This window comes from Psammomys obesus, unplaced genomic scaffold, assembly GCF_907164565.1.
Source record: "Psammomys obesus unplaced genomic scaffold, mPsaObe1.curated_primary_1811, whole genome shotgun sequence".
Taxonomy (NCBI): domain Eukaryota; kingdom Metazoa; phylum Chordata; class Mammalia; order Rodentia; family Muridae; genus Psammomys; species Psammomys obesus.
Window position 1 is genome coordinate 26,191,159 of NW_026585895.1, and position 15,296 is coordinate 26,206,454.

The following is a 15,296-nucleotide window of genomic DNA, read 5'->3' on the forward strand; positions in this document are numbered from 1 at the left end:
AGGGGACAAGGAAGGGAAATGGAGTTGGAGGTATAGTTCAGTAGCGATGTACTTAGGAGGCCTAAGACTCCAGATTTAGCATCCAGCACACATACACAAACACAAAAATAGCCAGACATGCTGTCACATGCTTGCAATCCAAGCACTTGGGAGTCTAAGTCAGGAGGATCTGAAGTTTGAGACCAGCTGAGTCACCTCGTAGACAAGTCTGTGGAAAGTGACTGAGAAAGGCACTCATTCATCATCAACCTCTGTTCTCTATATGGATGTGCACACACACATACACACACACACAAATGTACATACATTAACACACACAAAGGAAGCAAAGAAATATCTCCATCCACTTAGTGAAAATAAAGCAGCAATTTCCATTCACAAGAATGAATACAACATACATGAAAACACTACTAAAAATACTGTTATTTGAAAGAATCAAGCTATTGGAAGGTTAGGTGTAACTGATCTTGTCTACGTTTTTAAATAGGCATAGAAAAAGGACACAAAAGAGAACGGATGACACTTTTCAAAAGGAGAAAATAAGAAGCCTGCGGTGAGTGTTTCATACCAACTCCCTCACGGTCCTCCAACCAACCTGGCTTTCCAGCTTCTCCTATCTTCCACACTGTCTTCTCCAGCTCCGGATCTGTCTTTAAATAATTTCCTCTTCTTCTATAGAATCCTTTCTCACTTTCTCCATTTAGTATTGATAAGCAGTCAATTTTCAGTTCTGAATTCTAGTCTACTGCTTGTTTTCTCTGCTTCTTGGCAATATGAGGTGTGCATACATTCATACCTCCCCCACTCTCCTTCCCTCCTGTTTCTCCCCCATGGATACCAACCTCTATTTTCCAACTTTGACAAAGAAACACCTTTTCCCTGTTACCTTCTCCCTAAGCCAGTAGATGTGTTTTCAGCAGTGAAGTCTCCTCCTCCCAACACATAAGTGGAACATCACACATTGCTTCTGTCTGCTCTGGATCAGTGCTAAGAGCACAGCCATTTTTTTCTCTTTTAGAATCCTTACCCTTGCTCCTGTCTCTGTACAAACTAGTGCATTCCTATGACAGCCCTTTCCTCATCTTTCCCATGACAGACCTGCACCCTCTCTCTCCTCTTCCATGACTTGCATATTCAACCTCTACCCTGCACTGAATTGTTCCTCCTATCTTCGCAAAAGACAAACAGAGAAAAGGAAAAAGAAATCTCTCAACAGATGGCCTTCTTGATCTGGCTTCACCACAACATTTGTCTCCATGTCTCTGGAGAGTCTGTGACCATTCTCTGCTCCTTCCAAACTGCAAACCTTTCTTCAACTCCAGGATCTCAAGAGGCCTGATCAGGAAACCAAGGCCTTCACCTGGCACACATCCTGCCTCTCAACAATTTCCTCATAATCTTTCTTGCTGGCCTGCATGCTCCGTGTTAAAGCACCCGCCGCCCCCAACATGCACTGATTCCATGCACTTCTGCCAGCATATTTCTTCAGACCGGGTCCCTCTCAGAAAGAAGATTTGCCTATTAAACTGATCCACCTTCCAGTAGATTTTTCTGCTCCCAATCACTCTATCGACAAGAATACCCATGCCTAGCTGGGCAGTGGTGGCTCACACTTTTAATCCCAGTGCTCAGTAAGGTAGAAGCAGGGTAATCTGTGTGTCTGAGGCCAGCCTGGTCTATAAGGCCCGAGACAGCCAGGTCTGTTGCACAGAGAAACCCTGTCTCAAACACAACCTCCATATAAAGATAAAAATATATCCCTCTTCCACTCTCCCGCTCAGGCTGGCCAGAAAGCTAAGTTCAAGCTGCCTTGTGATAACTATAAACTGCTTTTCCCACCTGCTTTAGCACATGAGTATGAACGCCCTCAAATTATACACTATGTTAGGAGACATGAAAGTTTATAAAAATGGAGGAGGTCAATGTGGTAATAAGAGTGGATTCCAGTGTGTCTATATTTTAAATTTATCATGATTCAGAGTAAACAGAAAAATACTTAGATGACAAAGTTTATGCGACTAAATTTTCAGGAATATGGAGTTTTATTCTGAAATAAATCTGCTGGAATGAAATACTTATTTATAGTTATATTTAGTTTTTAAAACTGTTGCTGAGTGGCGAGATTTTGAAAACTGCAAGGGTTTCACGGAGTTGGGGAAACTAGGGGACAGCAAGAGAAACGTGAGCTCTTGAGTCAACAGTGCCTGCGTCCCCAGTGAGGAGGAAGAGGAAGCATGTCCCTGTGTCACCCATGAGGACTCACCTCTGGTGACAGCGTCCAGTGCACAGCCACTTCCGGTGGCGCCACCTCCGATAACAAGGATGTCAAACTCCGAGGTGTTCTTCAGAGTCATGAGCTGAGCCTCTCTGGAAGGAGGCTCCCTGTTCACAGGCTCCGTGATGCATTCTGCTGCCTCCACATATGCCAGGCTCACCTGAGGGAAAGCGGGAAGACATGTTCAGGTCACACATCATGAGTGCCAGCTTAGCAAAGCGAACTGTAGACTACGAAGAAAGCAGAAACAGGGATGAGGGCTACCAGAGCTAGCCCCACAGTACACATGCAATCGAAGGAGCACCTGTGTTGGAGTGGGCTTCATTTCTTCCCTTAGGTCTCAGCTATTTGCCCACAGAACGCCTGCTTTCAAATTCAATATCTCAACTGTTTGTTTGATTTTTATATAAAGCAAAATTCAATTATTTCTACCACTGTGTAGCAATTCCCAAACTCTCAACCTAAACCAGTTTGAAGAACCAGAAGGAAATACTTTATCCAATCGCATCAAACCATTGAGATAAGATTTAAAAGTATAGACATCATATGAAAGGAGAAAATAACACTTTATAATTACTGTGCATTTCCTAAAAGAATATATTTCTTATTCAACTCTTATGACAAAACATACTCTAGATTTTGTGATCTATAGGCTTAAATCAAGGTAATTAATAAGTCTGCTTGGCAAAAGTTAGCATCTTGTTTAAATTAAATCTACTATGCTCAATAATATTTTTTCAAAAATTTTACTAAAAGCCTTCCCCCATCAAATATATAAATGCAAAAATAAAGATTTCCTATGTTTACAGTATAGATAGATGGATAGGTAGATTGTTGACAACTTAGAAATATAATAAAGCCAGGCATAATCACCCTAAATTTCTTGGTTCTTGAATAACATTAACTCAGCAGCGCAAATCAAAAACACCTGTTTAAGACTCTTTAATCCATTCCTAGGAAACCACAAGCAAAAAGGATTAGGTCGCTATGCTGACCCACATCTACAACTCCAACACTCAGGAGACTAAGGCAGGAGGCCACCCTAGGGTTAATTAGTGAGTGCTAGACCCAGCCTGCATGGGTGACAACTTGTTTGGTTTTTTTTTAATTATATAATATATGTGTGTATTATACACCACACACATGTATTATATAACCTCTCAGTGGCAGACCCAGAAGTCAAGTTCCAACATACAGAAATAGAGGTATCTAGGTTTTTTTGTTCCTCACTGCAGTATGAATTCATTTACCACAATGAAGATTACTGACCCACACTGCTCCATTAGTTACCCAAAGACCACAACTTCCGTTTCCCTCTATTCCATCACAGGATCAGCACAATGGAGGCTCCTCTCCCACTCTGCCTTAAGTCATGTCTGAATGACCAGGGCCAAGCTTTCTCAAGAGGATCTTCCAAGACTTCTGAGACAGAGTCTATCTATGTGTGAAAATATGGCTTGGAATTATCTGTGCAGCCCAAACTGTCCCCACACTGGCCATTGCACTGACCTAAGGGCTTACAGCGTTCACCAGCATATCCAGCTGTGGTCACTGCTTACATGGAGATTATTCTGTTCATTCAAGACAAGGAATTTATTTTTCAATTCAGATTAAAATAAACCTAGCTTCTCCCTGTAATTAGATTGATTATTACCAAGACAGTTGTATTTCTATGACAATAAAGCCAGAAGTCTAGAGAACACTGGGAGAACCGTGTCTTGAGCCACAGGATCCCAGCTTAAGTCTCTGCACCCCTGTCTTGGAAGCCTGACGAGCTGAAGTCAATCACCACAACACACGCAAGATGAAAGAACAGACTGCTAACTGTCCTTTGACCTCCCTACTCACAACACGGTGAATTAATTTGTAAGTTATTAATTCAAATGGCAAAATTTAAAAGAAAACAAAAAACCATTCTTCGTGTAACTCCTCCTAGTCAAGTAACGAGCCGAATAAAAGAAACTGCTATGTTCTACGAAGGTCTGTACTCTTCTAGCAATGGTCTTTGTCTTCCTCACCTAATGAGGAGAAAATGAGAAGACATGGAGAGACGGTTTATATATACACGTAACGCATTTGTAGAAAAACCGAATGCCAAAATGGAGGGGGCCAGGCTATGACCACTGGGGGTGGGGGAAGAGAGAACTGCACCATGACAGATGGGAACAACTTGGACATGGGACTGACAAGTGACTAAACCGCCAGAGCTTTTTCACACATCAACAGAATTGCTGACATTTTCTGCCTCGTAAGTTTTCTAGAAATAGTGGAGAAATAACTTTAAAGACCATATTACGGCATAGTTCATTAGAACTTGTTAATTCTAAAAGCTCCCTAGTCTGCTCTAGCCGTGAAGACTGAAGTGGTTGAGCTTCCCCTTTAGCGCGTGGCAGAGATGTGAGGCGCCTAAGCTGCTCCCGATGACTGCATGGTCCTGTCAGCTTCCCGACCTCTTGAGGGAACAGTCTTAGCCTGTCTCATCTTGATACGAAACACACCTCTTTCATCTTGGTACGGTGGTTGCATTCCAGTGATTTCAGTCCCCAACAGGCTGGGAAGCTGGAGGACTACATGCTCAAGGCCATCCTGGACTACACAGCAAAATCTTGTCCAAAACAACATTTCCATATATGGAATATGTTTCCAGCATCTATCCTAGAAATTCCTTAAAGATCCATAAGGCCCTGAATTATCCAGCTTTAGTATTTACTGACTAAACTCACTATTGTCTGCATTTTCACATGCACACCCATTACCTGCTGCACCACAATACTGCTACAGCTACACACACACACACACACACACACACACACACACACACACAGAGCTGATTGTTCACTCAACTCGGTATCCAAGGCAACTTTTTTCTCCTGATTTTTGAACCTCCCTTTCTTAGCTTCCTTTGGTTAGCACTCCGCGGCCCATCATCAGTACAGACTGAGTGACAGACAGGCCTCTTAGTGACATGGCCTACTCTTCTCAAATGTCTGCGAACTCTCTAGAGCATCTCAGATGTTCCATATTACCCAACATTCTTCATTTCACAATGATGGTTTTTGTTTTGTTTTGTTTTGGAAACAGGGCTTCTCTGAACAGCCTTGGCTGTCCTGGACTCGCTCTGCAGCCAAGGCTGGCCTCAAACGCAGAGATCGGCCTGCCTCTGCCTCCCCGAGTGCTGGGATAGCAAGCGTATGCCACTTTGCCCAGCTTCCAGAGTGATGTCTAATTTGGAGGACCTGGGATATCAATCAGGTTAATTAATGAGCACTTCCAGTTGATGTACTGTGTGTGTCCCAATATTGGTCTCAGGGCTTTATCTCCTGCAAACTATTTTTTTAGCCTGCCGGCAATCACCTTCCTTGATGATTACCCTTACAAGATGAAAACCTGTCTCCGCACTGAAACCTGTTGGCAGAGGTTCACATTGATTTTACCTGTAAATGTGTCAAAGCAAGGGGGTTGTGGTAGGAGCCTCGAAATCCTTCACCTGGTGTCTTAGTTACTTTTCCAGTCGCTGTGATAAAACACTGTGACATAACTTAAAAGAAGGGCTCTATTTTGGCTCACCGTTTGAATGTGAGCTTCAGGAGCTTGAAGTAGCTGGTCCCATAGCATCCAAGCTCAGAACGCTGAGAACGATGAATGCTTGTGCTCAGCTCTTCCCGGCTCTGCTAACCAATCAAGGCAATCCCCCGTTGGCCCATCTCTGAGAGATTCTAAATCCCTTAACAGCTGAGATGAACCGTCACACTTTGTGACTGTCTAAACTGCGGTATACCTCTGAAATGGAATAATAGTGATGTTTACAAAGAACTAGTGATGAAATTAAAAAAAAAAAGAGCACATGAACCTCAAGGCATCCTGCTAAGTCAGAACACAAATGAAAGTCTAAGCCCACATTCTACTGGAGCACAGAAACACCTAATCAATACGAGCATGAGTGCCCACGACTGAATGCAGACTTGAGCGGTCTGTTACAGGCCTGAAAACAATGACTTGCCCCACACACAAGAACCAACCGATCTCTGTGCTAAGCAAGACAAGCCAGACTCAGAAGTCCCTGTACTACATGACTGTGACCATTCCATCTAAATAGTGCTCAGTAAAAAGCAAAGTATGGGATCAGAAAACAGGTCAGTGATTGCAGGCCCTAGGGAAACAATGACTGCAGAGGGCACAAGGAACACGTGGAGATGACAAAACCGTTCTGTAACTTGACTCTGGTCATAATTACATAATTGAGTGTGTTATAAAGAGTTGATTTCACCTCCTTTAAAGCTGTTCCCCCAAATTATGCCTCAATAAAATTGACTTTTAAAAAATAATAACCAACTGTGGATACAGCACGTATGTGCTAGGCAGTTTTATAAGATGTTTGCTTTTTTTTTTTCTGCTCATTGAATCTTCATAATGAAGCTGACTCAGATACGTGACTTTCTCCACTTAGGCAGCCGGGACTGAGCTGCAGAGGAGGGAGTGGCCGCCTAACTGTATGGCCAGCTCACAAAAGAACTGGGAATCGAAGCAAGCAGCCTGGCAAAAGAGACCGCGTCTTATACTACTACGCTGCACTGACTGTACAGGGGATCATAAGGAAAAAAAAAAATACGGACAGACTAACTAGTTACAACAGAATGAAACAAAACCACTGGCAGGATACAGAAAGCTCTTAAATGGAGGAGGGGCCACGGATTGTTGCAAAAGTTGCACTGAGGAGCTCCCCCAATGTAAATATATATACTTATAAACCACACACAGTACTATTGAGGATGATTTATTTAATTCCTGACGGTACTTTAAAATAACATTTTATTTTTGTTTATTTCTTTCAAAAAAGCTGGAAAGTGTTGCAACTGAGAAGCTAAGCACCACGCTTATTTTAGAGGCAGTAAACACAGCCTAAGGCCCTACTTAGAATTATGACAGGAGAAAGACTCGTTTTTGAATTCATATGGCTTTGAGTAACAGAAACACATCTGCACTCTACCTTCTCTAGAATATGTTGATTTCGGGGAAATAAAGAGAGGGGGTAAAAACGGAATCCGAGATACTAAAGCAGTAGTGGTAAGGAATGATGCTTTAAAGACTTTAAAGACACTTTAGAAAAGGGTCTTTGTGCTCCACTCCTCTCAGAGCTGTCCTTTCCTAGGTCTCCCTTTTCTATATCTGACAGTTTTGATTAGACAGGACTCTCAGAGGTGAGCTCTGCTGATGGATGGATCTAAAATGTCCTAACCAACCTGAGAGACCAAAAATGCTCATGAGATCAGCAGATGCTGGACTCAGCGCCACTCACTCAACAAATCACTATATTGAGAAGTTCCTCAAGCATTCTGCAGACTAGGAGACAAAAAGATAAGGTGGCAATTATAATATTACTTACAGGGTGTTTAAGGCAGAGCAAAGACTAAAAGGCACAGGGGACAGTGGGGGGTGGGGGAGGCTGTAAACATAAGACAGCACAGTGCTCACCTGGTATGCAAAAAAACCCTTGGGTATAGGGTTCAATTCCCAATACTACATACACCAAACAAGTAGAGTAGTACATGCCTGTAATTCCAACACTCAATTGCTAGAGGCAAGAGAATCAAGAGTTCAAGGTCATAAGTCAGATACACAGAGTTCAGGCACAACTTAGGAAGGAAGGAAGGAAGGAAGGAAGGAAGGAAGGAAGGAAGGAAGGAAGGAAGGAAGGAAGGAAGGAAGGAAGGAAGGAAGGACAGTCACAGAAGGCATCTCTTATATTCTGGCCAAGCTTCCCTAGAATGGCCAGCTCAACCACGTCAAGAGCAGTGGACATCAGCTGGGAGACTAGGAAAGGAAGAAGGAACAGCATGTGTTAAGTCTAGAATACACACAAGTCTGCTCTGTCCTGTCAGCATACTACTGTCTTTAAATCTGGCTTATCTATCCAACTTTGAAACTTCTCGGGGGCCAGGCGTGGGGACCCATACCTGTAATTCCAGAGCTCAGGGAGGCAGAGGCAGGTGGCTCTCCAGCCTGGTCTACAAAGCAAGCCCAGGACAACCAAGGCCACACAGAGAAACCCTGTCACTCAAAACCAAAAAGAGCTTAGTTTTACATAAATCTCAAGATTCCAAACTGAAATTAGCCTATGAAAACTAGAATACTGATAGGGGTGGCCTGTAGGTAGAGCAGGACTTGTGAGCCCCCGGACTCTCTCACTGGTGTCACTTTCATTTCACCAGGCTGTCCCCTGGAGGCATGTGAATTTGCTGCCACAGGCCTAAACCCAGAACAAGGCCAGCCCAGTCCCAGCTCCTGGGAAGGCAGAAGGATGGAAAGTTCAAGGCCACTTATTGAGACACTATCTCAACAAGTGAGTGTGGGGCTGAAACTCGGCGATTAAGGTCTTGACTAACCTGTGACAAACACCCTAAGTTAAATACACAGTATCACAAGGAAAAATAAAATAAAACCCTCCAGCATTGTGACGGAGACGTGCATGGGGTATGGAACGATTGCTTAGTAGGATAGAGCACATGTTGATCTTGCAGAGGACCCAAGTTCGGCTCCCAGCAACTAACAATAGTGGCTCAGATCTCCAGGTCTCTCCAGGTCTCTCCAGCTGCAGGGGAATCCATCTGGGCTCTGGCTTCTGAGGGCACCTGCATTTATGTAGGTGACACAGACATAAGCAGACACAAAATTAAAAATAAAGTATCACCTTTTTAAAAAAAAGAGAAAGGTCTGCATCCACACAGAATTGGAAGCCAAGTTCATAACCTGCAGTTGCGAAAGAAGCATTTCCCCTGAACAGGATTCAGAATGAGATCAGTTTTACTATGTCTAAGCAGTATTAGACTTGCAAATTAAAAAAAAAAAAAAAATTTTCTAGACATTTGCAACTTCGGGTGAGACCGAAAACAAGATCTAATAATTAGTGTCTATTTCTGAAAGAAGTGCATATTTAAAGACCACAGGCAATTAACAGCCAGGTTGTCCTGTAATCATGTACAGTAATAATTGGAGTATAAAGGGGGTTTCATGCAAATCACTTCAGACTGCAACAATCACTCTCGCTCGCCCATATTATGCCATTCAACCAATGAATCAGTTAGAATGAAGAGAAAGTCTTCCTGTTTTGTTGTTCTTCCTGAAAAAGACTAACAGTATCTGTGTGTTCCTGGAGGCAAAAGGTGACCAGCAACTTCGTATGGCTTATCTTCCGATGTCTGAATGATCTTCACTTCCTGGATCCTCCTGACTAAAGTGATGAGCTTTCTTGGATTTACAACATGTGTCAGTGTAAGCAGATTCATAAGGGCTTGATGCTTACGCTATAGCCAGTTACTATAGGAAAACTCTCCTTTCCACAGAAAACCAGTCATGTCTGTCACATGACTGGTTAAATGTGCAGTGTCCCCCACAGGCTAATGTGTTTGAACACATGGATACGAGCAGGTGGAGCTGTTTTGGTTCTGTGGATCCCGTTGATGGAGGCGGATCACAGACCACAAGCGGTCTCTGTTAGCTGCCACCACCAGGGATCAGGACCAGCAGCTTCCCTGCCTGTAAGCTGAAGTGAACTCCCCCACCTCCAGCCAACTGTAACTTGCTTCTGTCAAGGAATCTTGTGGTGGCATGAGGAGGGACAAATATGCCCTCTTTCTAGGTACCTCTCATGCACCCTGAAGGTGCTGTAGAGCCGATGATCCATGGCTGGGATTCCTTTGAGATGTGCACAGAATACACCAAAGCAATCAATTACCAAACTTTGGGGTAGCAGAGCAGAGTGTCATGCAAATCCGGCCTGCCTGCAAGTGTCACTTTCCCCCATAGTACTCAACTTAATCGGTGGAATGTTAGAGAGAAATTGCTAAAATGGAAAAGCCTTGGCTCTGTCTGAACTATTCAAATAAATTAACATCCTAAGTGACTAAACAATCTGAGGCTTTGAGGATGTCACCTATGTTTATTGGTAATAAACATTGAATGTTTTCTTATTTTTAATTGAATGTATCATTATTATTTGTGTATGTTCTCTCCATAGCATGCAAATGGAGGCCAGAGGACAACTCTGGGAGTACATTCTCTCCTTCCTCTATGGGTTTCAGAGATTGAAGTCACGCCAACAAAATGTCTTGGCAAGATCATTTACCTACTAAGCTATCTTACTAGCCCCAAATACATATTTTTTTTTATTTTTATGTATTATGTATACAATGTTCTGTCTGTATGTGTGTTTGCACACCAGAAGAGAACACCAGATCTCACTATAGATGGTTGTGAGCCACCATGAGGTTTCTGGGAATTGAACTCAGGACCTCTGGAAGAGCAATCAGGGCTCTCAACCTCTGAGCCATCTCTCCATCCCCCCAAATACATACTTTTAAATATATAATACAATAATGTTTGGATGCCTCAGGGTGACATTGTTCCCTAAATCTAATATCTTGTTTGGAATCAGAATATCTAGAAGCAGAAGAGATCACTCAATAGAATAGAGCACTGGCTGCTTTTGCACAGGACCTGGATTCCCAGCACCCACGTGGCTGCTCAACACTGCCTGTAACTCCTGTCCAAGGACTCCTCCCGCACAAACTATGCAAAAGGTACACATACAAACATGTAGACACTTACATATACATATTAAAAAAAAAAAAGTGGAGGGTCTAGAGAGCAAACCTGAGGTTGAGGAGGATAGAGAGGTAATAAGACTCTTGGTTGACCAGCAGCCTTTAGCCACCCCACCAAACAGCAGCTCACAAACATGTAGGGTGGAGGTATCTTCCTTTTTATGATTCTCTCATTTATTACATCCTGACTGCCGTTTCCCCTCCCTGCCTTCCGGTTTCTCCTGCCCACCTCCTCTCTCCCCTAGATCCAGCTACCATACACACACACACACACACACACACACACACACACACACACACACCCGCCCTCCACCTCCCCTCAGAAAAGAGGAGGCATCTTTTTGCATATTTTTTTTCTTTTCCTTCTTTACTTTGTTTTTTCTTAAACAAAAGCAAGAATGGTGGCACACGCCTTTAATCCTGGCACTAGGGAGGCTGAGGCAGGCGGATCCCTTTGAGTTCTGAGGCCAGTCTTGTCTACAAAGTGAATTCCAAGACAGGCAAGCCTCTTACATAGAGAAGGCCTGTCTCAAAAAAAAAAAAAAAAAAAAAAAAGGAGTCCAGGAAATTGAACTTGGGCATGTTAGAAAACCTCTCTACCACAGAATTATCCCTCCAGCCCCAGGAGGTACATACACTTTAATGATCTGGAAAAAAAAAAAAAAAGCATTTATTTCTTGATTTCTTGAACTTGTAACTGAGACTTAGAGCCTAGTTCATTTTGACTCCAAATTGAATATACTCAGCTCTGCTAGGTTATCTTTGTTCCCAGATCAGCCAACCACTTTGTCAAAAGGAATGCAGAACTTTTTGTTTGTTAAGGTTTTTTGGTGGTTGTTTGCTTTTTTTGTTTTGAGACAGTGCCTCCATTGCAGAGCTCTGACTCTCCTGAAATTCACTACACAGAACAGGCTGGCTTCAAACTCCCAGAGATCTGCCTACCTATGCCTCCAAGTGCTGGGTTTAAAGGTGTACACCACCAGCAGCCCTCCACAAGGCAGAACTTTCAATGCAATCAGTGAACTCTAGAAATCCTAGCTCATGAGCAGACCCAGATGGAGCAGCAGTTGGCCTTAAAACTCTCCCTAAAGCACGGGCTCACGGTCCCCTATCCCTCTCAGATGTGTACTATACTGACCCACTGAGTCAAGGGACCGGTCTATTACAGTTGAACTGTCTGCTCAAAATAGTTCATGTTGAAACATGAGCTGCGCACTCTCCTTCTCTTGGGATACTTCATCAAATACAAGTACAATGTCTAGAAGCTTCTCTCATCTGTGCATGCTGTAATAGAATTAGACCTTGCAAAGTTTTTGTTGAAAAAAAAAAAAAACAACAAAAAACTCAGATTACAAAATAAAGTGAAATTCAGTCTACCTAACTTAAAAGTATCTTTTATTCTTTGGTGGGGAGAGGGGGCACACCTAGAGAAAGCTTTCTAAACACAAACATGTAACTATGAAGCTGGGAGGGTGGAAGGAGACAGAAGCAAGAGGGCTCTCCCAGGGCATTTATAGAAAGCTTCCTCCGTCCCACCATATCCCTAAAAAGTTTCTTTAAAAGGCCTTAAAATGAATAAATAGTTGAAAATGAAATGCAAAGTCAAATCAAAGTGAATGTCAGTGCTGTTCAGTTAGCAACAGCCTAGCAGCTCACCAGCTGTCAGCGCTAATCCTAGCTCAGCCGTTGACTCATGGGTGACCTATAGAAGTACAGTTAACCTCGCTGATTCTGTATGCCAGCAACAAAATGGCATCCCAAACTCCTCGAAGGCCCCATGTGAGTTATAACTCCAAGTTGCTGCTGGGCCCCACTTTTGAGGGCTAAGTGTTAAATAAAAACCAAAATTAGATAGAAGCTGATAGGATGCTCTTCAGAGAACATTCCCAGCTCTGTCTGCATAATTTCAGTGCTTTGATGAAGCATATCTCATAAGAAACGGTTAACTACATAGAGTGGTTAAGAATAGTTTCAACTGGCCTTATCTAAAATACAGAGTATTCCAACTCCTCATCAAGCTTTAGATACCAGGCACATTCCCAACAGTCTTAGTTGTATTTCTAGGAGAAAAAAAAAAAAAAAAAAAAAACAGTCTTTCCAGGAATCTATGCAAAGGGTTCTAAATAAGAGAAGCAAATGAATGATGAATGTCTTTGGTATAAGCCCTAATAATAAAACCCTCATCATAAGAAACAGCTCATTAGTCAGCTAGATTAAAAACAACACTCAGGACACACGTAATGGCTGGATGCTCAACAACATGATTCTCTTCTTCCAGAGAAATGGGGCTGCGGGCAGCAAAGCCTCACAGGGAACAAGTCTCCGAACCACAGGAAGGAAAGGGTTTCTCACCTCCCCGTACTGAATGTTAAGGGCAGTATTAGAAACATTCACAGTAAGCACTGAGTCTGGATTAATGTACAACTGTAAAGGGGCTGGAGAGATGGCTCAACAGCTATGCGCATTTGTTGCTCTTGCAAAGGACTGGATTCGGTTACCAGCACGCTCGTAGCCACTTAACACCATCTATAAACTCACTTGTGGGGGACCCAGCTCCCTCTTCTGGCCTTTGTGGGCACCAGGCATGTGCAGTATGGGTGAAACACTCATACACATAAGATACAATATTAAAAAAAAACACAACTGTAAGATCTGTTTGGCAACTCAAGAGTCAACTTAACTACTTTGTATACGGTCCACCATTCTGAAACTTAAGGGATACCACAGTTCACTTAAGCTCAAAGAAAATAACATAAGGAAACTGATCAGGAAGCTTTGGGTTGTTATCTGTTGAATTTTTTAAGTTTTGCTGTTGCCTGGGTTCTGTTGTTGTGTTTTGGTGGTTTGGGCTTTGTTATTTGTAGGTGGGACCTCAAGTAGCCTAGGCTATGGTGCAGGCAAGACTGACCTTGAACTTCTGATCTTCTTCCATCTATCTATTCTATTATCCTCAGCTTGGAAAAAAATGTTTTCACCCCTTTATATAAAGTAAGACTTTTAAGGAGAAAGACTGCTTCCAAACCAATGAAAACTGCCTCTGTAAGTGAAAGACGGCTTACCTGGGGAGAACAGACAGGTGTAGTCACAAGTTCAAGGCCATTTAGCAAGTAAACAAATGTGGCACATGAGCAAACATTCTGGCTGATTCCAGAACCCCAAATACCCTCAGATTAGAAAACTTCCCCCATTAAGGTTAAATTTGCAATGATGTTAAGAATGCTTCCAAAGCAAAATGATATTCAAAGATGCTCACCGTAGAACAGCACTTAGGTGCTGCCTTTTAATTTCAATGTCTCCAGAAACCCATCTAATGCTACGTCTCTCTTAACACAGGCATTTGTTATGTAAACCAAACCAACTATTTTTAAGAAGTTTAGTATTTCATCATCTTATGCCTTAAAAAAAAAAAAAAAATCTAGGTATGGTCCAAATGTAAAATTCCAACATTGAGAGGGGGGGGGGAAAAGTTGCACCTGAATCTAAAGACTTACTGTGCGCCACATCAATGGACTCCTCAGCCAGATTGGCTGAGAGTTTGGAGGGGGAAAGTATGGAAGGAAAAGATCCCTTATCCTTATTTTATGAAAAATCTGTCTCAAAAATTTCATGCCTTGTGCACTCCAACAAGTTCAGCAAAACCCAGCCATGAAAGGTAAGCTAACACATGAAGCTACTACCAGTCTTTGTGTTGGTCTGGGGCATGCACTCGCAAGGGTGAGAGTGACGGGGTCGGTTGGAGGATGGGGGTCACACACAAGGGTTACATATTCCAGACCAGACTGGGCTACAGAATGAGACCCAGTTTCAAAAGGAAAAGGAAAAAACAAAAACAAAAAAAAAAAACACTTATTTTGTCTAGAGTTGATCATTCCAATTTTTGCTTCTCCAATCTTGTCTTTTGCTTTTGACAAAAGAAAAGAAAAAAATAAACCTTTGTGTCCAATCTACCAATAAGAAAGCAGTGTTTTTTTACAAGTTTACAAATAGCGCACTAAAAGGGAAAGACTGAAATGTAAGTTAAAACAGTGCTCTCAACATCTTTGTGGACTTTAATTACACATGCATGCCTTCACTCTGCAGTCATTTAGGAAATATACTACTGCTACACTCATTGTTACAGGGAGGAAAACTAGGTCAAAACTCAGGAAAACTGTCTACAATTACTAAGCTGCTAAGACAGAAGTACCGGGGGCGGGGATGCTGAATGAGGCTGCAAGGATTAGTCCACATATCACATTCTTCAGGGGGAGATTCATCAGCAGAATCTCCCTGTTCCCTTCTCTCCTTAGAAGACCACTCCTCAAACTAAACATCTCCATTCCATGACTTACGTTTGATGCAAAGAAAGATGCAGGAAGAAAGGCAGAGAGAAAGGGAAGGAAGGAAGGAAGGAAGGAAGGAAGGAAGGAAGGAAGGAAGGA

At 42.6% G+C, this 15,296-nt stretch overlaps 1 protein-coding gene across 3 annotated transcripts in view; it reads right to left on the reverse strand.

Moving 5' to 3' along the window:
* Gpd2 (glycerol-3-phosphate dehydrogenase 2) overlaps positions 1–15,296 on the reverse strand; it is a 145,559-nt gene that overhangs the window by 89,696 nt on the left and 40,567 nt on the right. For all 3 annotated transcript variants that reach the window (XM_055600530.1, XM_055600529.1, XM_055600532.1), the window contains exon 3: positions 2,264–2,435. In XM_055600530.1, the coding sequence (XP_055456505.1) occupies positions 2,264–2,435 (172 nt within the window). The remainder of the gene's footprint in view (positions 1–2,263; positions 2,436–15,296) is intronic.